The 18,778-nt window shown below is 38.5% G+C and overlaps 1 protein-coding gene across 7 annotated transcripts in view; it reads right to left on the reverse strand.

The window, feature by feature from the left end:
- SMOC1 (SPARC related modular calcium binding 1) overlaps positions 1-18,778 on the reverse strand; it is a 68,874-nt gene that overhangs the window by 39,874 nt on the left and 10,222 nt on the right. For all 7 annotated transcript variants that reach the window (XM_034417659.3, XM_034417656.3, XM_034417658.3 and 4 more), the window contains exons 2-5: positions 7,962-8,133; positions 5,434-5,546; positions 3,202-3,301; positions 1,682-1,729 (exon numbers count right to left, since the gene is read on the reverse strand). In XM_034417659.3, coding sequence (XP_034273550.1) covers positions 1,682-1,729; positions 3,202-3,301; positions 5,434-5,546; positions 7,962-8,133 — 433 coding nt within the window. The remainder of the gene's footprint in view (positions 1-1,681; positions 1,730-3,201; positions 3,302-5,433; positions 5,547-7,961; positions 8,134-18,778) is intronic.

The following is an 18,778-nucleotide window of genomic DNA, read 5'->3' on the forward strand; positions in this document are numbered from 1 at the left end:
TTATTTCCAACACCGATCAGTCAAACAGCTTTTTAAAAGTTTGTGTTTCTAGATGACCGTACCATTTAGTTTTATGGATAATAATTATCATATAATAATCAACATATATTTATGTAGAATGTCAGCTGACAGCCATCAGAAGCCATTTTCGGTAATTACAACGGAGTAGCTAAGTTGTACTTACATATTATGTAAGACATTTGTATATCTGACTAGTTCCAGGAACTCTGGTTAACTGCAATTCTATAATAAGCATAGGTCATAGTAATATGCAATATACAGTATGTAGAAAAAGGTAAAAAATCCAAACTACGTACTTTTTCTAAAGCACATTTCATAATTCTGGAAGATAAGCATCAATTAAAAATCTCATAACTACATTAATGAAACATATCCTCCTTAGCACTGTTCATTTTAGCAAAAGCTGATAATTTGTATGATTTCTGAGTCATCTCCTAAAGGGACCGCCTTATAAAAATGCTGAAATGCGTGTAACTGTTTATTTAGCCTTTACAACTGAATTAAAGGGGAATTGTTCTAATATTCCACAGTAGAAATATGGAAAATATAATACAAAACTACATGCAGAAATGATTTTCTATATTGTCTTCTAGGAATCCCAGCTGAAGTCATTTGAAAGATTTGACTAAACAACTTTTGATCATTTTAAGCTATTGATCTTCAAGTGAAATAGAGAATGTATGGTTTATATAAAGATCAAGTATTTTGTTGGCTTGTAAAGAATTATTCTTGGGAAATGAAAGAACAATGGCATGTTAGAGCAGCATTTGGGTTGATCTGATTATTCTTCTGCTGAACTGGAAATAAAAAAGACCAAACTATCTCCAAGTCAAAGATGCCAATGTCTCAGAAAGAAATATTAAGTCATAAAACCTAAACTTGGAACAGCAACTGTGCCTTGTATAAAGCTTATGTTAAGCATGCAAGTTTTTCATTCATTGTGAAAGAATACTAGATGTCCTCAAGGTTAACATGATTATCTTGAAATTTCTGCCAAAATTCTTATTTTAAGTAATACTTTTAAGACATTGCATTAATGTCCAGGAAAGCAGCATAGAAGTTGAAATTTATTACAATGGCATCCTTTGATTACACTTTATGTTCTCCTACCCTATTTCCCCTAAAATAAGACATCCCCTGATAATAAGCCCAATTGGGCTTTTGAGCGCATGTGCTAAAATAAGCCTCCCCCCGAAAATAAGCCCTCCCCGAAAATATTTAAACACAGAGCTGGAAATCAGGTAAGATGACAAGAGGAACCCCATCTTGATCCACGCACCCCAAAATAATAAGACTTCCCTGAAAATAAATCCAAACGCCAATTTCGGGGTTCCAAAAATATAAGACAGGGTCTTATTTTGGGGGAATCACGGTAGAACAGGAGTGTCAAACTTGTTTTCATTGAGGGTCACATCAGGGTTGTGTTTGACCTTGGTGGGGGGCACCTGTGGTGGCCCAAGCGCTGGCAGAGGCACCGCAGGCTGGTCCTTCACTGTTTCCAGGGCAGCCCCGTGAACCAGATCTAAGCATCCCAAGGGTTGGATCCAGCCCATGGGCCTTGAGTTTGACACCCCTGTCCTAGAAAGTTTGAACATGGGACAGATAATAAATGGGAAAGCCTTCAAAACCTCACCTCATTGTAGCATAGAACTTTACTCACCTTTTCTTCCAGAATTACCCTGTCCTAACGGCCGGTCGGTTACTGAGCCTTAAACGAAAAGCAAATATGTTAGTATATGAGCAAAACTTCCACTGGTATCATCCAAACTACAGTCCAATCTATAGGCAAACTTCAAAGCACTATGCCAATAGTAGTAGCTAGACAACTGGATCCAAGCAATCATCGAATCCCTACACTTATTGCTTTGCCTGCCAGTTCTGTATAGGCCTGTCTTTTTGCTGGTTTAAATTTTAAATAAACTTATGAATTACAAGGACAAAAAAAGGCAATCAGGAAAATTGGTAATGTCACCAACCTGATAAACAGCATGGCCAATGAACCATGGTAATTTGACTATTGATCAGAACCATAATTAATATCAAAACTGACACTGTAGAGCAGGGGTATCAAACTGGATTTCTTCGAGGGCTGGATCAGCATTGTAATTCTCCTCCGTGGGCTGGCCAGGGTTGGTGGGACGGATGCCTCCTGCAGCACCCTGCTGGCCAAAAAGCAATTTTGGCTGCCAGAGGCACCGCAGGCTGGTCCTTTGCTATTTCCAGACAAGCCCCACAGGCCAGATTTAAGCACCCCAGATCCGGGCCTTGAGTTTGACATCCCTGTTGTAGAGCCAATGGATATTTTTACTATAGATGTGCAACAGAAATGAGCAGTGTAGCATAAATGGTTAATTTAAGAGTTGTGCTATCCTGCTAAACCCAAAACAGACTCTTCTAATCACTAATCACTTTGAAATTACCAGAATTTTTTTTCCCAGACATGGTAGGAATTCAAATTATTTCATTCTTAAGGATTTCTGTTAAACAAGAAGTAACAATATACCATTTATTTATAAAAAGAAACACACTACTCAAACAGAATCAAGAAACTATTTTTTATTATCAGTATATGTTTAGCAGTACAGGTAGTCCTTGCCTTATGACTAGCGTCACTTAACAACCATTTGAAGATACAACAGACTCAAAAATCTTTACTGCACTCACAATCCATCCTCAAAGTTATACCTGCTGCCCCACCCCCATGGTCACATGATTGCAGTTTGGTTGCTTGGCAACCAGCTCACTGGCTGCAGTGTCCCATGGTCACATGTTCACATTTTTCAACTTTTTTGCCATTTTCCAGCAAAGAAATGGCAAATAAGGTCCACTGGACAAGCTGGATTCTAAGTTACAACCACATTGTTTATTTAATGACCATGGTGACTACTTTTAACAACTGTTGTAAAAATGATTGCAAAATCAAGTCCAATCCAATGTTCATTCAACTTACAACTGTAACAACTAAAAGTCTTGGCTCATTTGTGATCATAGATCAAGGACTACCTGTAACTCCAATTGATATCTCTTGACTAGCAATGTTTCAACCACAAGATGGACAACAACCATGTGCAGAGTACAGTTTGGTCTGTTGAGCTGTATTAATTGAGTTTTAAAAATTATAAATGCAAAGAGCTTATTCCTTTCAAAATATGCAAACCTTTTTTTCTCTGCCTTCAATACCTGAGCATACAGGAGTTTTGTTCTGCACAGAAGAACCACTGATAGGCTTGCCATCTGGAGTGACACACCAGCAATATCCAGTGTAGGTGTGGCACTGGACCTGTTTTGAGAAAATAGATGGTTAGCTTTGCAATATGCCTCTGGTTCAGTATTAATGCAATAACTTTCATCTCTTTAAAAATACATTTTCAGGAATAAGGAAACGTATTTCATGCATATTAGTTGCTGTGCTCGTTGCTATGTTGCACAGCATGCAATATTTATAGTTCAGATATTAATATTATTTCAAGAAAAGGTACTGCTCTTAATCATTTTACAGGAAACCAGAAACCCTAATTTGTGCTGTGTGCTGTCTTTTTTATATTACTGTCAGACATTACCTTCCAATTTTATCCACCAATACTTAGTGGATACATAACCACATAACCATGACATGCATAACCATCTTATTAAAGACTTGTCTGCTGCATTTTTATGATGTAATAAGCTTGATTATATTTTGTTGCTCAGTGTGCTGCTTGATCCCCGTTGCAGAAATAATAAATGGTGATGTCCTGAAAAATCTCTTTTTAGCTACCCTTGTTTCCCCGAAAATAAGACCCTGTCTTATACTTTTTTGAACCCTGAAATAAGCGCTCGGCCTTATTGCCATGCACTCAAAAGCCCGACTGGGCTTATTATCAGGGGATGTCTTATTTTGGGGGAAACAGGGTATATTTCTGCAACTGAAAGCAAGTTCTTAGAGTGAGTAGATATAGGATCCAATCTGGGTTGGTCACTGGGACCGGAGGTTTAATTTTTCAAGCTTTCAGACTCATGCTGGAGCCCATCCTCAGGGAACTTCTCTCTAGCAGAGTGTGTGCTTTGGCCTATTCTGTGTGTGGTATTTATATGGTGCCTCTTGTGTGTGACTTTTTAGTTGTTGATTGGGGTGTTAATAGCAAACGTCTGCCTATTACACCAAGGCAGAAGCTTGTCCACCACAAGTATATCAAATTGAGCAATGTGATATCAGCACTACAATACAGTGAGACATGTACAGATTGTATATTGGAGAAACAAAACAACCATTTCACAAATGCATGGCACAACATGCCCATCAGGACAAGATTCAGCAGTTCATCTGCTTTTGAAAGACAAAGGTCACTCTTTTGAAAATAGCAAAGTCCACATTCTGGACAGAGAGGACTGCTGGTTTGAAAGAGGGGTCAAAGAGGCCATCTACATTAAGATTAATAGTCCTCTCTCATCAGAGGGGGGGGGGATATGACTCCACCTATCTCCTGTTTATAACACAATCCTTCTCAGCAGTTCTGAGAAGGTTCCACATCCATTTGCATTATTCAGGTGACCCTGAGGGCACAGGTGCCTCAATGACTCTCAGAAAAAATGCCAATGACCAGATGATTGCAAGGAATATAAATCCTTTCATCCGCCATCATTCAGTCAGAATTGAAGAAGCTTCTTGGATGAGAAGTGAAACATCTTCAAGGAAAAACAAAGTCCAGTTGCCTTTTGAAAAAGGACCTTTGGGACACGCGAAGGCCTAGTTCTTCCCCAGTGTGCTATGTTATACAAACCTGCTGTAATTATGAGAGTCTGTATCTAGCTCCCACTTACTTAGCACATACAGGAAGGCAGGGAGGGAGGAAGACATTGTGAAGTTTCCTTTTCAAAATTCACGAACACTTCCTGAGCAGTGGTGGGTTTCAAAATTTTTTACTACGGGTTCTGTGGGTGTAGTTTGGTGGGCGTGGCTTGGTGGGCATGGCAGGGAAAGGATACTGTAAAATCTCCATTCCCACCCCACTCCAGGGGAAGGATATTGCAAAATCCCCATTTCCTTCCAATCAGCTGGGACTTGGGAGGCAGAGAATAGATGGGGGCAGGGCCAGTCAGAATTTTTACTACCGGTTCTCTGAACTACTCAAAATTTCCACTACCTGTTCTGCAGAACTGGTCAGAACCTGCTGAAACCTACCTCTGTTCCTGAGCCATTAGAGCCTCAAATTTTCTGGGCCAACTGCCACACATCGTCTTAATTATTTGTATAGTCTATCAGGTATCTCCATAAAATATGTGTGCATGTACAGGTAACATTACAAAATATAAATGTCAGACACTGCTTCAACCACAATTGTTTATGGATTAAGACATTTTCCACCATTTCTTACATTAGTTAAGTGTGTAAGAGAACGTATGAAAGTTTGAAAATTGTAATAAAAATCTTACTTGGGTAAATGATCCATCCTCATGACACTCTGGAACGAAGACCGCTTCTTGTGGCTTCTTCACTTGATCCAGTGCTTGGGCTCTTTCTAATCTGCATTTGCTCTGACCAGCATCTATGAAGAAAATCCATTCAGAATTTAAATAAAGATAAGCAATATATCAAAAGCATATGACAATTCAATGAAAATAACTGCAAAGGAAGAACTTAAACAATCCTGCTTTGCTGAACATTTATTTATATACAGAGCCTTCAAGACATTTTTAATTATTAACCCATCAGCGTGTCAAATAATAAGGTGCTTTTTCAAGAGGCAACTCTAAAAGAATGCACATGACCATCTGTCTGCAAGGAATATAAATTCTTCCATTCACCACCATCCACCATTTAAATCCTGAGTTAAGTCTTAGGGTCTGTGGCCATAAAACGTATTTCAGGGAGGGTCCATGGTGAAGAAAAGGTTGAGTTCTAAGCTATTCAGGTGTCCTTCACCTTTCAAACTTAACCTTTCCAGAAAATAAGACATGACAAATTCTACCAATTAGAAGATTGTGAAAGATTAAGAATGGTATCTTAATTCCCAATGTTTGTCAATGGGGATTGATCACCATGATGCTCTGATCTTACATCATTAATTTGATTTGAAAACAACAGTTGTTTCTGTGGCACATTAGCTTGCAGCCCTTAAAAAAGTCTCATATTCTGTCGATCAATAGCAATAGGACTAGGTGTATTGTTAATATGATTTATTGGGTTAGGGATTTTCTTCTTCACTGTGAGCTATATTGTGTTGGGAGGGGTGCATTGAGGGAGCTTGACCAATCTCATTGTACATATGTTGTGCACTGACCATAAAGATTTGAAATTTGAAATCATTATTTTAATCCTTTACTCTCTTATTAACATACTCAGCCTCCTTTCTAGGCACTTTTATTTGCCAAAGATATCTGAATAATTCTTTTTAGGCAAACACATACCGTGTTTTCCCGAAAATAAGACAGGGTCTTATTTTCTTTTGAATCCCAAAATAAGGGCTTGGCCTTATTATCGGGGGGTCTTATTATTTTGGGGGTGCTCATGGTTGCTGCTGTGTTGTGCTGCTGTGGCAGTGCAACACAGCCACTTGTCAGCTGTTCGCCCAAGGCCGTGCCCGCATCCTCACATCCCTGCACCCAGCTCTTCGGGAGCCCACTCGTAAGAGAGCAGCCACCGGGCATCTCTTGCCATGTGGTGCCCACCAGGTGGCCTGCGCACTCACAGATGGGAGTCTGGAAGAGAGAGGTTCCCTCCGCATGCCGGCATCAAGTCCCTCCTCTCCCATGGGGGTGGGTGGGATGCAAGCAGCCCGAAGGCACCAAGCCGTGTGAATGTCTGTCTCCCCCCCCCTGCTTGCGCACCTCCCAGTCCTCACCACATCGATGTGGGTGAAGCCAGTGAGCACCCAGCTGGAAGCGGAGAAGAGGCCGGTCGGGCCAGCTGCCTGCTGCCAAGTCTTCCAGGAGCCGGGGCAGCCGCATGGAGCTGCAACCATAGACTGAAGAGCCTTGATAGTACAGGGGTTTAAGGCACCCTGTTATTAAGCTGGTTATTAAGACCAGCTGCCTGCAATTACTGCAGGGTTCAAATCTCGCCAAGGCTCAAGGTTGACTCAGCCTTCCATCCTTTCTAAGGTAGGTAAATTGAGGACCCAGTTGTGGGGGCAATAAGCTGACTTTGTATAAATATACAAAAGGATGAAGGCTATTGCTGAGCACATTGTAAGCCGCCCTGAGTCTTCGGAGAAGGGCGGCATATAAATCAAATTAAAAAAAAAAAAACTGGGAAGTGCACTCCCAGAGCGGCCACTGCCAGAAGACTCTCTGCGTCGGCAGCTGGCCCAACTGGCCTCTTCTCTGCTTCCAGCAGCTTCCAGCGGCTTCCAGCCAGGGTTTGGAAGCTGCAGAGGAAGACATCCTCAGTGCTGGGATGGCGGTGGCACAGACTTCTCAAGGACCTGGTGCTCATCTGTTCGCATTGTGATCCTGGGATACTGCTCGGTTGGTGAGTGGCACTCTGCCTGGCCAGAGAGAGGGGTTTTTGCCGGGTGGGCACCACGTGGCAAGAGGTGCCGGGCGGCTGCTCTCTTGTGAGCGGTGTGGGAGTTTTCAGGTGAGGGGGATGGATGGATGGATGGATGGGTGGATGGATGGGAGGCAGGCAAGTGCCAAAAACACTGGGGAGAGATAAAACAGAGAGGCTGCTCCCGATCAGCTCTGCTGATCCGCAGTCATGATTAAGGGGCCCAGCTGCCATTAGCTGACCAGGGAAGGGAAGGGCTGCCTCACTAGGGCTTCTTTTCGGGGGAGTGCTTATATTTACGCCCACCCCAAAAATCAGGCTTGGCCTTATTTTCAGGACATGTCATATTTTCGGGGAAACACAGTATTTCCAATTTATCTATCTAGCTTAAACAGCATCAAATTGAGTTATGAAAAAATACACCTAATATTTCTATCCCACATGAAAAGAAGTGCCTTTTTAAATTCCTTACCTTTACATCTGCCTCGATGTGCCACATTCAGATTGGAATCCTTGCACTTTGCTCTCTGATAATCACACATTGATTCGTAAGTCCTGCCATCGGAAGCGCAGAGAGGCTTGACAGCAGATCTGGAGCACTGAAGGTTACATTGAGGGTCTTGGTCGTGGTCACTTATTAAAAACTAAAGACAGTAGAATAGGTGGGGAAAAAATGTAAATTTTAAAAACAATCTATAGATTTTTTTAAAAAGTACAGTGAATTTGAATGCATCTTATGTTATATATTATAATTATCAACTATATTATACTGGCCCCCGCTTTGACATTCTTTCGGAAGGCCCTGAAGATGTAGCTTTGCCAGCAGGACTCAGGAACCCAGAGTGCGATGGAGCCCAACAAATGGCTTATTTAATCGTGTGCTGTCGCCAGGATGTGTGGGTGAGGGGTTTATTGTTTTTTTATTTTTATTTTTCCTATTTTGTGTTTTTACTATTTGTAAGCCACCTAAAGTCACTGTGAGCGAGTAGGTGGCTATATAAATTCTGAATAAAATAAATAGTATATAGCCATGATGGCAAACCTATGGCATGCATGCCACAGGTGGCGCACAGTGCCCTCTCTGTGGGCATGCTAGCTGTTGCCCCAGTTGAGCTCTGCCACGCATCCATGTGCACCTCCCCTGGCCAGCTGGTCATTGGGTCTCTGCCACGCATGTGTGGGGCGTGGGGGGTGCGCGCATGCACGGAGCCGTGGGGCACGTGCGGGGGGGCGCACGTGCATGCATGAGGTGGGGAACATGCATGGGAGCCTTGTCCACATTGCATTTGGGCACTTGGCCCAGAAAAGGTTAGCCATCACTGGTATATAGTATAATTTTACTGAAAATTTTGAATAGAATAAAAGATAGTACAAACCAGAAGAGAAAAAAGAATGCAAGAGAAAAAAGAAAAAGTGGCCATTTATATTATTAACTATTATATAAATATCTCATTAACTATTATACTTTTATATGTTCTCCATCCTTAAAACTCAGTAATAATTCTAGGCCAGTAAACTGGGATAAGCACCACAGCTTGTAACATAATCACAGAAGGCTAATTTCAAAAGCAAATTTCCCCACCAAATCAAAACAATGTCAACATTTTTGTTCTTTTCTCTATGAGGGATCCTTGGCATTCTGAGCTTGGTTGCTTTTTTACAGATATTTCATTGCCTACATAGTAGGTAACATTAAAAGTGCAACCAAGCTCAGAGAGCATCAAAGACCCTTATTTCAACTCTGAGCTACAAATATTCTCCTTTACCTTTTCTCTATCCACTATTATTGTTTCATTGGGAACATTTACATTATCTAAAACTGTACATACTTTTCGAGTGTAAAGTGGCTAAAATGGTGCTTAACTGTTCCAAGCTTATTGGCATGATTTTTTAGATGTTGAAATTTGTCTACCTGAAATATGCACTTTTGACAAGTTAGACTAAACATCTTTTTTCACTTCAGTTATTTTTGAAACATTGTGATGGACAGAATTAAAAACTGACTATATTGCATGTCAATCAGTTTCTTTAGAGAAAGTCTCCTGCAACAGTGGACAGAAGACATGCAAAGTTCACACTTCATATGATTCTTATTCTGCATGTTCATTTGCTATTTCTAATCTCAAGATTTTACAAATTGCCAACAAATATTGGCCAGGGTACTTTCTTTTTCTTTAAATAGAATCTCTTGTAAACCCGTAGGCACTTCACATTTGAAAAGATTAAATATTTTTGCAGCTTCATAAAAGTGACGCAGTTATCGGTAGTCAGATTAAGAAAATAAACTGTATTTCCTTAAATTATAAACTGGGCTACTGACCCAAGCATCTATAGCACAGCAAAATTCTAAATGTTTTATAGCAGCAGCAAACTTTTTTCTACAAACTTAATTCCTTGATTGGATAGAAGTGCATATGGGGAATCTTTGGCTTGGCTCAAGTCACCTACTCTATGTACAAATAATGTCCTACATTCTGATGGAACTGTGCAATATTTTGGATTTTATTTCAACAGGATTCTTGAAGAAGTATGAGAGAATAACAGGACCTGTTTAAAATGCTTTACTGTTTTTTAAATTTCTGCATGGTTCTTCAATTCTGAATACAACTTTGAAAAAAATGAAATTGCCAATTAAAGATGTGGCCCTTGGTATTTCAAATCTTGAATTATATCACTAATATATGCCTTCTGGTATCAAATTCTGAACATTTTAATTTATTGTGGATTTCTCCTTCCTTCCTCCTTCTCCTTCAATTCCTCCTCCTCCTTCAATTGGCAAAACTGAACAGATGAGATTCATATTTTAATGTTAAATTTTTAAATATGGTAACTTTAATCCTTTCTATGTGTTATGAGACAAGGAGAAGTATTCTAAAAAAAATTCTGTCTCATGTTGGCCTATAGCCAACACAAGTTTAAGAATAGCCTTTATAGGAGTCCAAAAACTCCAAATTTCATGGATGCTTCAATTTAGTATACGGAATATAAATTGCATGGGAAACCCTCTTTAAGTAAAAGAAGCCTTCTCATCACTTCAAATTAGTTTTTCAATAGAAGCCCGAGCAAAGAAATGTTTTGACACCAGAAAAATAACACCCTCGCCAGTGCACTCACATCTGGTTATTGTAACTGAATATCTCCTGCTAGAGAATAACCTTAATACCAGATTTTACAATTGTTCACTTTCTATTCAAAGTGCACCAGTCCTTGGGTGGCAGTTAGAGGAGAGGAACTCTTTGGGAAACCTTCCAAGATAACAGCTGCCCTTAAACCCCTTCCTTTTCAACATGCATTTACACAGGTGCATATTTATGGCCACTTTCCAGACTAATTCCAGCCTCCTTTGACCTGGGAAGAGAGCAAATGCAAGATAAGAGAGGTCAGCCTAAAGTTAAATATTCCCCCCCAAGTCCATCTGCTCCATCTTTCCACACCTCAGCACCACTGCTGACAACAACAACAAACACTGATTAAAGAACTTCAAATGTCTATGAGAAAAGGGCAGATTACTTGCAGCTGTTCAACAGCTGGAACCACTTTTAGAATTTGACTCAGGATGGATCCATCCCCATAAAGAAGAGATGTTTAGCAGTTCCTACCCATGCAGATCATAACATACAACTAAGGAGCATATATGAGCTTTTGTGAAATTATAATCAGGTGCCCCAAAGCCTCTGCACTACAGCAGAGCCAAGTATGGATCAATCCCTACCATTCAAGAAGGAAAGTGGATGTGTTGGATTAAAACAAAACATAGGAACCATGTTTGAGGAAAGAAAATAGAAGAAAAGCAGAATGTTTTAGTATTCCTCTTCAGTATTTAAAAACAGAAAATTTAGCTTTTAACAGCTGACAGATACTAAAGGTTTGCAACAAGCCTTTCCTGTTGCTTGATTCACTGAAGTACTTGCAAATCAAAACTATCTTCTTTTATTGCCTCAATCTCCTTTGCAACTGTACCTTACTGCTTCACTATCATAAACCTGTAGGAATGGGTGAGTTGTTTGCCTATTCCTTAATAAAAGGAAATATGTTCCTCTAGGTCAGTATTTCTCAACCTTGGCAACTTTAAGATGTGTAGATTTCAACTCCCAGAATTCCCCAGCCAAGAATTGACCTGATGTAGCTGCCAACACTAAATCTTTTCCTAGTTTGGAGCTATTCTGTTTTATTTTAGTAAAATGATTAATAGAAAGGGAACATTGGGTGAATACAGATAGATCACTCAAGGGTTTGCTGTACTGTTTAGAAACAAAAATATAACTATTTATTGTTCAGTTTAAAAAGTCTTCTGAAGCTTGCATTTCTTTAACTTGAATAAAACATATCACTTGATAAAATAATATTGCAAACTACTCTATGTACTTTTTAGTTTTAGAGAAGTCTCCAATAGATAAGCTTTCAGAAAGGAGTCAGGCCTGGCTTTAGTAATACTTGGTTAGGAGCCATATTTGCTTGGGTAAATGGGATCTATCACTCCAAGAAATTTAACAAAAGAAAATACCTTAAAATTAAAATACCTTAACATAAGATAATGTTCATTTGCTTTGTTAAAGTTTTTGGAGTGATAGCTTCCATTGAGCCATAACAAGCCTTAAGATAAATTAAGTTAGCCTTGTATATATAAACACATGCTAGATACCTCTCTTCCATATGGCTTCCGATGCAAATTTATTGGCCACATGATGTACAAATAATAGAACAGTCTAGGTATTTTCTGGATGAATGTGAAGTTATTCTATACAAAGAACTTTCTATTTGCTGTTCATGCATACAGTAGCTCTCTCAAGTACACAAGGGTATAATATCAAAACTTAGATCAGCCTTTCCAAGCTGGTAGCATACAATGGCACTCGGACCAACTTCCACTCTTCCTAGTTTTTGTTCACACTCACTGAGAATGCTGGATGTTAGAATACTAGCAAATATAGTATATACAATAGCAAGGCTAGCTCACATGTTGGGTAGAAAGTACAATCCTGTACCATCACAATGGACCCACAAATGCTATGTTATCTATTGCTCCCTCCAAATGGTCATAAATTAAATTACAATTAAAATATTTTTTCTAAAAAAAACATTGTGGTCAAAATCTTGCTAGATTTCTCCTGAGATTTTGAATAGTTTAGGAATGGAAGCAAGTCATCATATTTGCATGCTGTGTTTGAAGATGCCTGTGATCTATTGGAGTTCGGATGCAAATGTGTATGAAAACCATTGTATTTTTATACCGATTTTGAAAGAGTTATTGCAATATAAAATATTTATATTTGAGAAGTTTCCTTTCTACTTTCATTTTTAGGCTATTTCTAGACATGTATTTTAATGGATTCCTCATATGTTTGCCCTTAGAGAGTTTACCAGCAACTGTATCATTCTAGTCTTACAATACAGGTAGTCTTCAATTTATGACCACAATTGAGCCCAAAATTTATGCTGCTAAGTGAGATATTTGTTAAGTGAGTTTTGCCCATTTTACAACCTTTCTTGCCACTGCCGAATCACTGCAGTTGTTAAATTAATAGTATGATTGTTAAGTGAATCTGGCTTCCCCATTGACTTTTCTTCTCAGAAGGTCTCAAAAGGTAATCACATGACCCCAAGACACTGCACAATATGAGTCAGATGCCAAGTGTCTGAATTTTGATCACATGACAAGGGGGATGCTGCAATAGCCATAAGTGTGAAAAATGGTCATAAGTCACTTTTTTCTGTTATGTTGTAACTTTGAACAGTCACTAAAAATGAAGTGTTGTAAATTGAGGACTACCCGTAATTATTGCTAAATCAAAGGGACCAGATTCAGTGTAGCAATACAAACATCACAAGATAAACAATAATGCAGCATCAACCTTTGCATTATTTTGGAATATCTCTTTGGTAAAGTATTTATGCCCAGTCACATCTCTGATCTAATGCTTCAATTGCTGCTTAGTAACTACATCTTTACATTTTAATAAGCAAATTCTGTTTGTGGCAACAGCATTTAGTACATTTTTAAGCACTGCATAATTATAATCTCTAGAATTTCCCTACTTGGTACTATAGCATCATCTAAAATACAAGTCTGAGTCTCCGGAGAAGGGCGGCCTATAAATCAAATAAAAAAAAAAATTCTCAAGCTCTTTTGGTGTTTAAAAAAAAAGAGGGAGAATTGAAATACTCTCTAGGCAGAAGTATAGAAGAAGAAAAAGAAGCAGAAGCCACACACCCATCATACTGTGCCAACTAAACAGAATAGCACATAAAACAGGAGACAACAACATCCAAAATTATAAGAACCCAAAGCAAGAATGGCTCCACAGAGAAGTATTCCTCCCCCAGACTTTTTCTCTAACTACTTGGCCACATCCTTACAAGGAAGTGTTAAACAACAGGCCTGTGCAAAGCTTCAAAGGAGCATTTCACAAAGCATTCTGCCCAAGTATAAAAGCAGGAACAACCTATTTCTCTACACATGCATGAACACCTACAGATATATCCGAAGAAGCAAAGCAGCTGTGCATATCCATACACAAAGGCTGATAGCCAGAGAAAGTCTTCGTAACAGCTGTGGTGAGTCTTCTAGAGGTCACGGCTTTAACCCTTTGAAGGGTGCTTTGTTCACCATAGGACCCTTGATAAAGCACCCTTTTAGAATGCTTTGTACATTGCCATTAGACGACATTATTGTCTGAATAAGAATTATTTTTATAGCCCTTCATTTTTAAAGTTTCACTCACCTCTAGTTAAGAGTCCTCCAGCCTCCTCAGAGCCTTTCCAGAACCTAGATCAACCAGTGAAATTTTTTTGCTGGTAAGGAACTGGTTTGAATTTGACCATGTGTATGAAAAATGTAAATTTTCCTGCAGATTTTAGCTGGCCTAGTCTTGAACATTTTTCACCAAGGGAAAAAATGAAGAAGCTAATCCGAAAAGCCGACCAGATGACTTGGTCCAGTCCCAGAGAGACTATTTTCTATGAGTAATCTGGGCCATTTCAGAGTAAATCTGAAAATGTCAAGGAAACAATAGCTGACAATTACAGAAAAGTTTCTAAACCAAAATGCCTAAAGAAAAACAGATACTTTGCTGTTCAGCAAGACCTGCCCTTCCATCAGCAGGAAGAAAGCTCAGTTTCAAAATCTCTTGAAGCTGTAGAAGTTTTGTTTTGTTTCATATCAGATTAGTATGTTATTGTGCAGTATGTTTTCAAGATGACTTTTTTTTTGTTTCTGTCAAGACCACATAGCCAGCCAAAAAGGCAGGAAAGGAGGTCAGGAGCAGGCCAGCTAAAATCCGGCATATTTTAGTCAATATGCCATATACTATTTTATGCAGACTGAGATCTCCAATCTAAAGACTGCCTTGTAAACCAACATACGTCTGTCCAAATCAATCAACTAATCAATTTTATTATTGTCACCGACCAGAAAATAAAAGCATTAAAACAATAATAATAGTAAAAAATAAATAAAAGACAGAGTAATATATTGCGATTGTTGGTGGATTAACAGTGGACAGTTAAAGTTTGCCTAATTTTATATACAGCATAGAAGAATTTGGCCACATTCAGAGAAACTACTTCATACCAATCTGATAACAGTAGTTTCAAGTAAAAACGATCAGTAGTTCATGGATATTTTATCAAGTAAGCTGTTATATATTGAGTTCATGAGTCCATATAGAACAGTGGTTCTCAACCTGTGGGTCGGGACCCCTTTGGGGGTCGAACGACCCTTTCACAGGGGTCGCCTAAGACCATCGGAAAACACATATTTTCAATGGTTTTAGGAATAATTTTATGGTTGGGGGTCACCACAACATGAGGAACTGTATTAAAGGGTCGCAGCATTAGGAAGGTTGAGACCCACTGATATAGAACATGCAGGACGTGAGCTATAGTTTCAATGGCCCGTTGTCAACAGAGATATGTCTCAGCACATATGATATTTTTTTGGCATCAGCTATCCAAAACTGCTGCGGGAAAAGCATTGCAGAGTGCTAAGGTGAATGCCCTTCAGATTTTTGGAATGTATTTCTGCATATATTCCATGAAGAAGAAGAAGATACATATAGTACATTGACACACTCAGGGTATATGATCTTTAGTAAGAGTTAGATTTGAATTTGTTTCGAAAATTTGTGGTCTTTAGAGACCCTGAAACTAAATCTAGTTTCCCATTTTTTTTATTACTATTCTGCATGTTTTTGCATATATCATAAAAGTGCTTACATTGTGTAAAGGATAGGCATACATAGCTTTCATAATACTTTTTACGGCTTATGAAGAAAAATGAATAAAATAAACTTACACATGGATAAATATATTTGCAGCAATTCTTCTTCTCTATGTACTCTATCATTGAAGAACACAGGTAGAAGCTATTTGTGGTCAATGTAATGCCCCAATCTTCTATTTATTTATTTAAAACAATTAGATAACCACCCATCTTATACCAAAGATAGCTATTTATACCATTTAGATAACCCCCCTTATACCTCAGGAAGCTACCAGTCAAGAATTTAAACACTATCAATAATAAAACATAAAAACCATATTAAAACTATTAAAACCATGAATATGAACATTGTTATCACATTTCTTCACGATAATCAATACGAGATTAAAGAATTGCTTCTTTTCCAGTATCCACATCTTCTCTCTTTCTTTTACACTGCAAAGCTATCTTCTTTTTTTTAAAAAAAAATATTTGCCATGTTTTCACATTTTCAATTGTTAATTTGCAGCTGGTGGCACTCTGTTCTGTTCCCTCATGAGTTGAGGTGAACTGTTAATGCTGACCCACAGGAACCAAAGCCATGATGTAGTACTGTACTGCCTCTGAAATGCTCTTCCTGAGGATGTTTGTTTGGTTCTTCTATCTTTTCAGCAAAGGGTGAAGACATTTTTATTAGTTCTAACTTTTACTGTGATTAATGGTTTCAGTCTAGCTGGGGGGAGGAATTTTCCCACTTTTTGCTGGGACTATGAACATTTCTGCTCACTCACCAGCTCTCAAACTTTTAGAAGGATTTTGATGCCGCCCCTTAAGGAGCCTCACTGCAACATTCAGTACTCTCATGAGTCAACCACTGCTCCCTACACCTGATCAATGAGCAAGCACAAAAACTAGTTTCAAGTTTGTTTTCTGCCTACCTCCTCCTAATGAGGTGTTTCTGGTAGTTAAGGGGGAAAGGGGCCTTGTCATTACACAAGGAATAGAAACAAAGGTGCCACTGAAGAACAACTTTTGCACTGGGGATACAAGACTACTCATTGGTTGGAAAATGGCAGTCTCTCAATTCCAATATTAAAGCTAAACAACTGCTCTCACTGGATTTGCTCTTAGTGCTGGGGCAAAACTGGAAGTGAACTGGATCAGTTTCAGAAGCCCCAAAACATCACAAAGACACAACAGTTCAGAACCAATGCCAGCTCAGCAAAGATGCCTTGTGGATAGGACTCTGTATGAATAGCATTGTCAATTTTTGAAGTGTCTCTGCAGAGATTCTTCTTTTTCTTCTAATATTTATAGTCTCCATAAGACTTTGAGCTTTGTAGCAGTGAATTTCCCAAAATTGTTTCAGAATATTCAATAATATTTTCTCTTTTAACAGGGTTTTTTTTTTAAGTTGAAGCCTATATTTTTGGGACCAAAGTTCAGAAAACTGGCCCAGTTTGGAAGGCAATGAGATTTACTTGAATTCAGGGACCAGGAGATGAAGAGCTAAATGTTAACAATGCATAAGATCTATCTCAAGTTAGAGTAGGATTTAGGAGTCCCATATGTCTTCTGCCACTTGAGGAAATATTTTTGAAAGGCTGCATAGTTTTGCTCACTGAGCTATACCCACACTAATCACTGCCTATTTAAACTCACAGAAAGGTAACAGTGCTGCACATGTTTTACATTTTGCATGGGAGACCACCAACAGAATATTTATTGTTTTGCAGAGGAGACAAAAATTGGATCTGACTGCTTGTGGTCACTGCAGCTGAATACTTTCTGGAGAAAAGAATAATAAAATCTATGTCTTACAACAATCCTAAGGCTCAAAGAGCAGCGATGTGATGCAATATCAAGTAATCCAGTTTCTCATTTGGAAACTTATAATTTAAAAACAGAGGCAAATGGTTACAAGGATGTGGGAGGGGGATAACTACAAGAAGACAGACACAATTCAAAAATGTTTATTCTCTCATCAGACAGCACACAGATTTCTCAACCATCCCCAGCTTAATGTTCACATTCTCAATACTTTCCTCTCACAAGAGAATTCAATGCTAGCAGTCTACCAGACATATTGCATTTTGATGTCCTAAACAAAGTAAATTGCTTCCTAACTTCATAATTCTATGAGCCCTGTCCCTACTTCTCAATGTTTTTGTGGCATCAATCATTTAACCTGCATTTCAAAGGTCAGTGTATCTGTAACTGTAATCTTTCTTTCCAAAGTGCAGCTGCTGGACAATATTGAATATATTCTAGAAATACTTTCTCCAGTCATAAATATTGCATTATTTTAGCAACTGCCCAAAGCAACAGACACAATTATCTGCAATTTGCAGATCATTTCATCACAGTGATTATTTCTGTGTTAACTTAAATCTGAACTTTTATAAAATGCTATCATTTCTGGATGAAGAGGAATAGAAAACTCACCAGGTAGTTTTCTATTCCTCCTTCAAAGAGGGTTTGTTAACATTAGTTACAAGTAGCATCAGCTTTCCAGATTAATACAGAGAAAAATATTTCTGCTAAAGCCCAATTTGCTTCTGCCTAGCTAAAATATGCCTCTCACAGATTCATTTGGGGCAACACAATAATTGCTCATAGCAAGTGAAGCCTCGCAGAAAAATATCTCTGCTTGTGATACCACCTAGTTTAACAGAAGCCAAATATATAAGTGTTTCAAAATAAACTTCTATTGACAGACTAATTTTAAAAGGAAAATGGCTGTACAGATATGAGCAGCTGTTGGGTTTCCTTTAGAATTGTGCAATAAGTACTGTTGATACAGACTTTGTTCAAACCAGCCCCAGAAATCTGTTGAATTAGACTAACTCAAAATTAAATTCAATTTTTAAAAGAAATCATCATTAACATCAAGTAACGACATCTGGCCTGTATAATTTCACAGAACTGAAAGTCAAACAATGGATTAAAAAAGAAATAGAACATATATTTTTAAATGAGGGAAGTTTTACAAATACAAATACATTTGAAAGGTGTTATATACCTGAAACCGCATTTTTCCCAAACAACTCTAAAGGAAAAGTTGAAAGTTTACAAATTCCCCTTTCCCT

Source organism: Pantherophis guttatus, chromosome 1, assembly GCF_059756535.1.
Source record: "Pantherophis guttatus breed Tessera chromosome 1, ASM5975653v1, whole genome shotgun sequence".
Classification (NCBI taxonomy): domain Eukaryota; kingdom Metazoa; phylum Chordata; class Lepidosauria; order Squamata; family Colubridae; genus Pantherophis; species Pantherophis guttatus.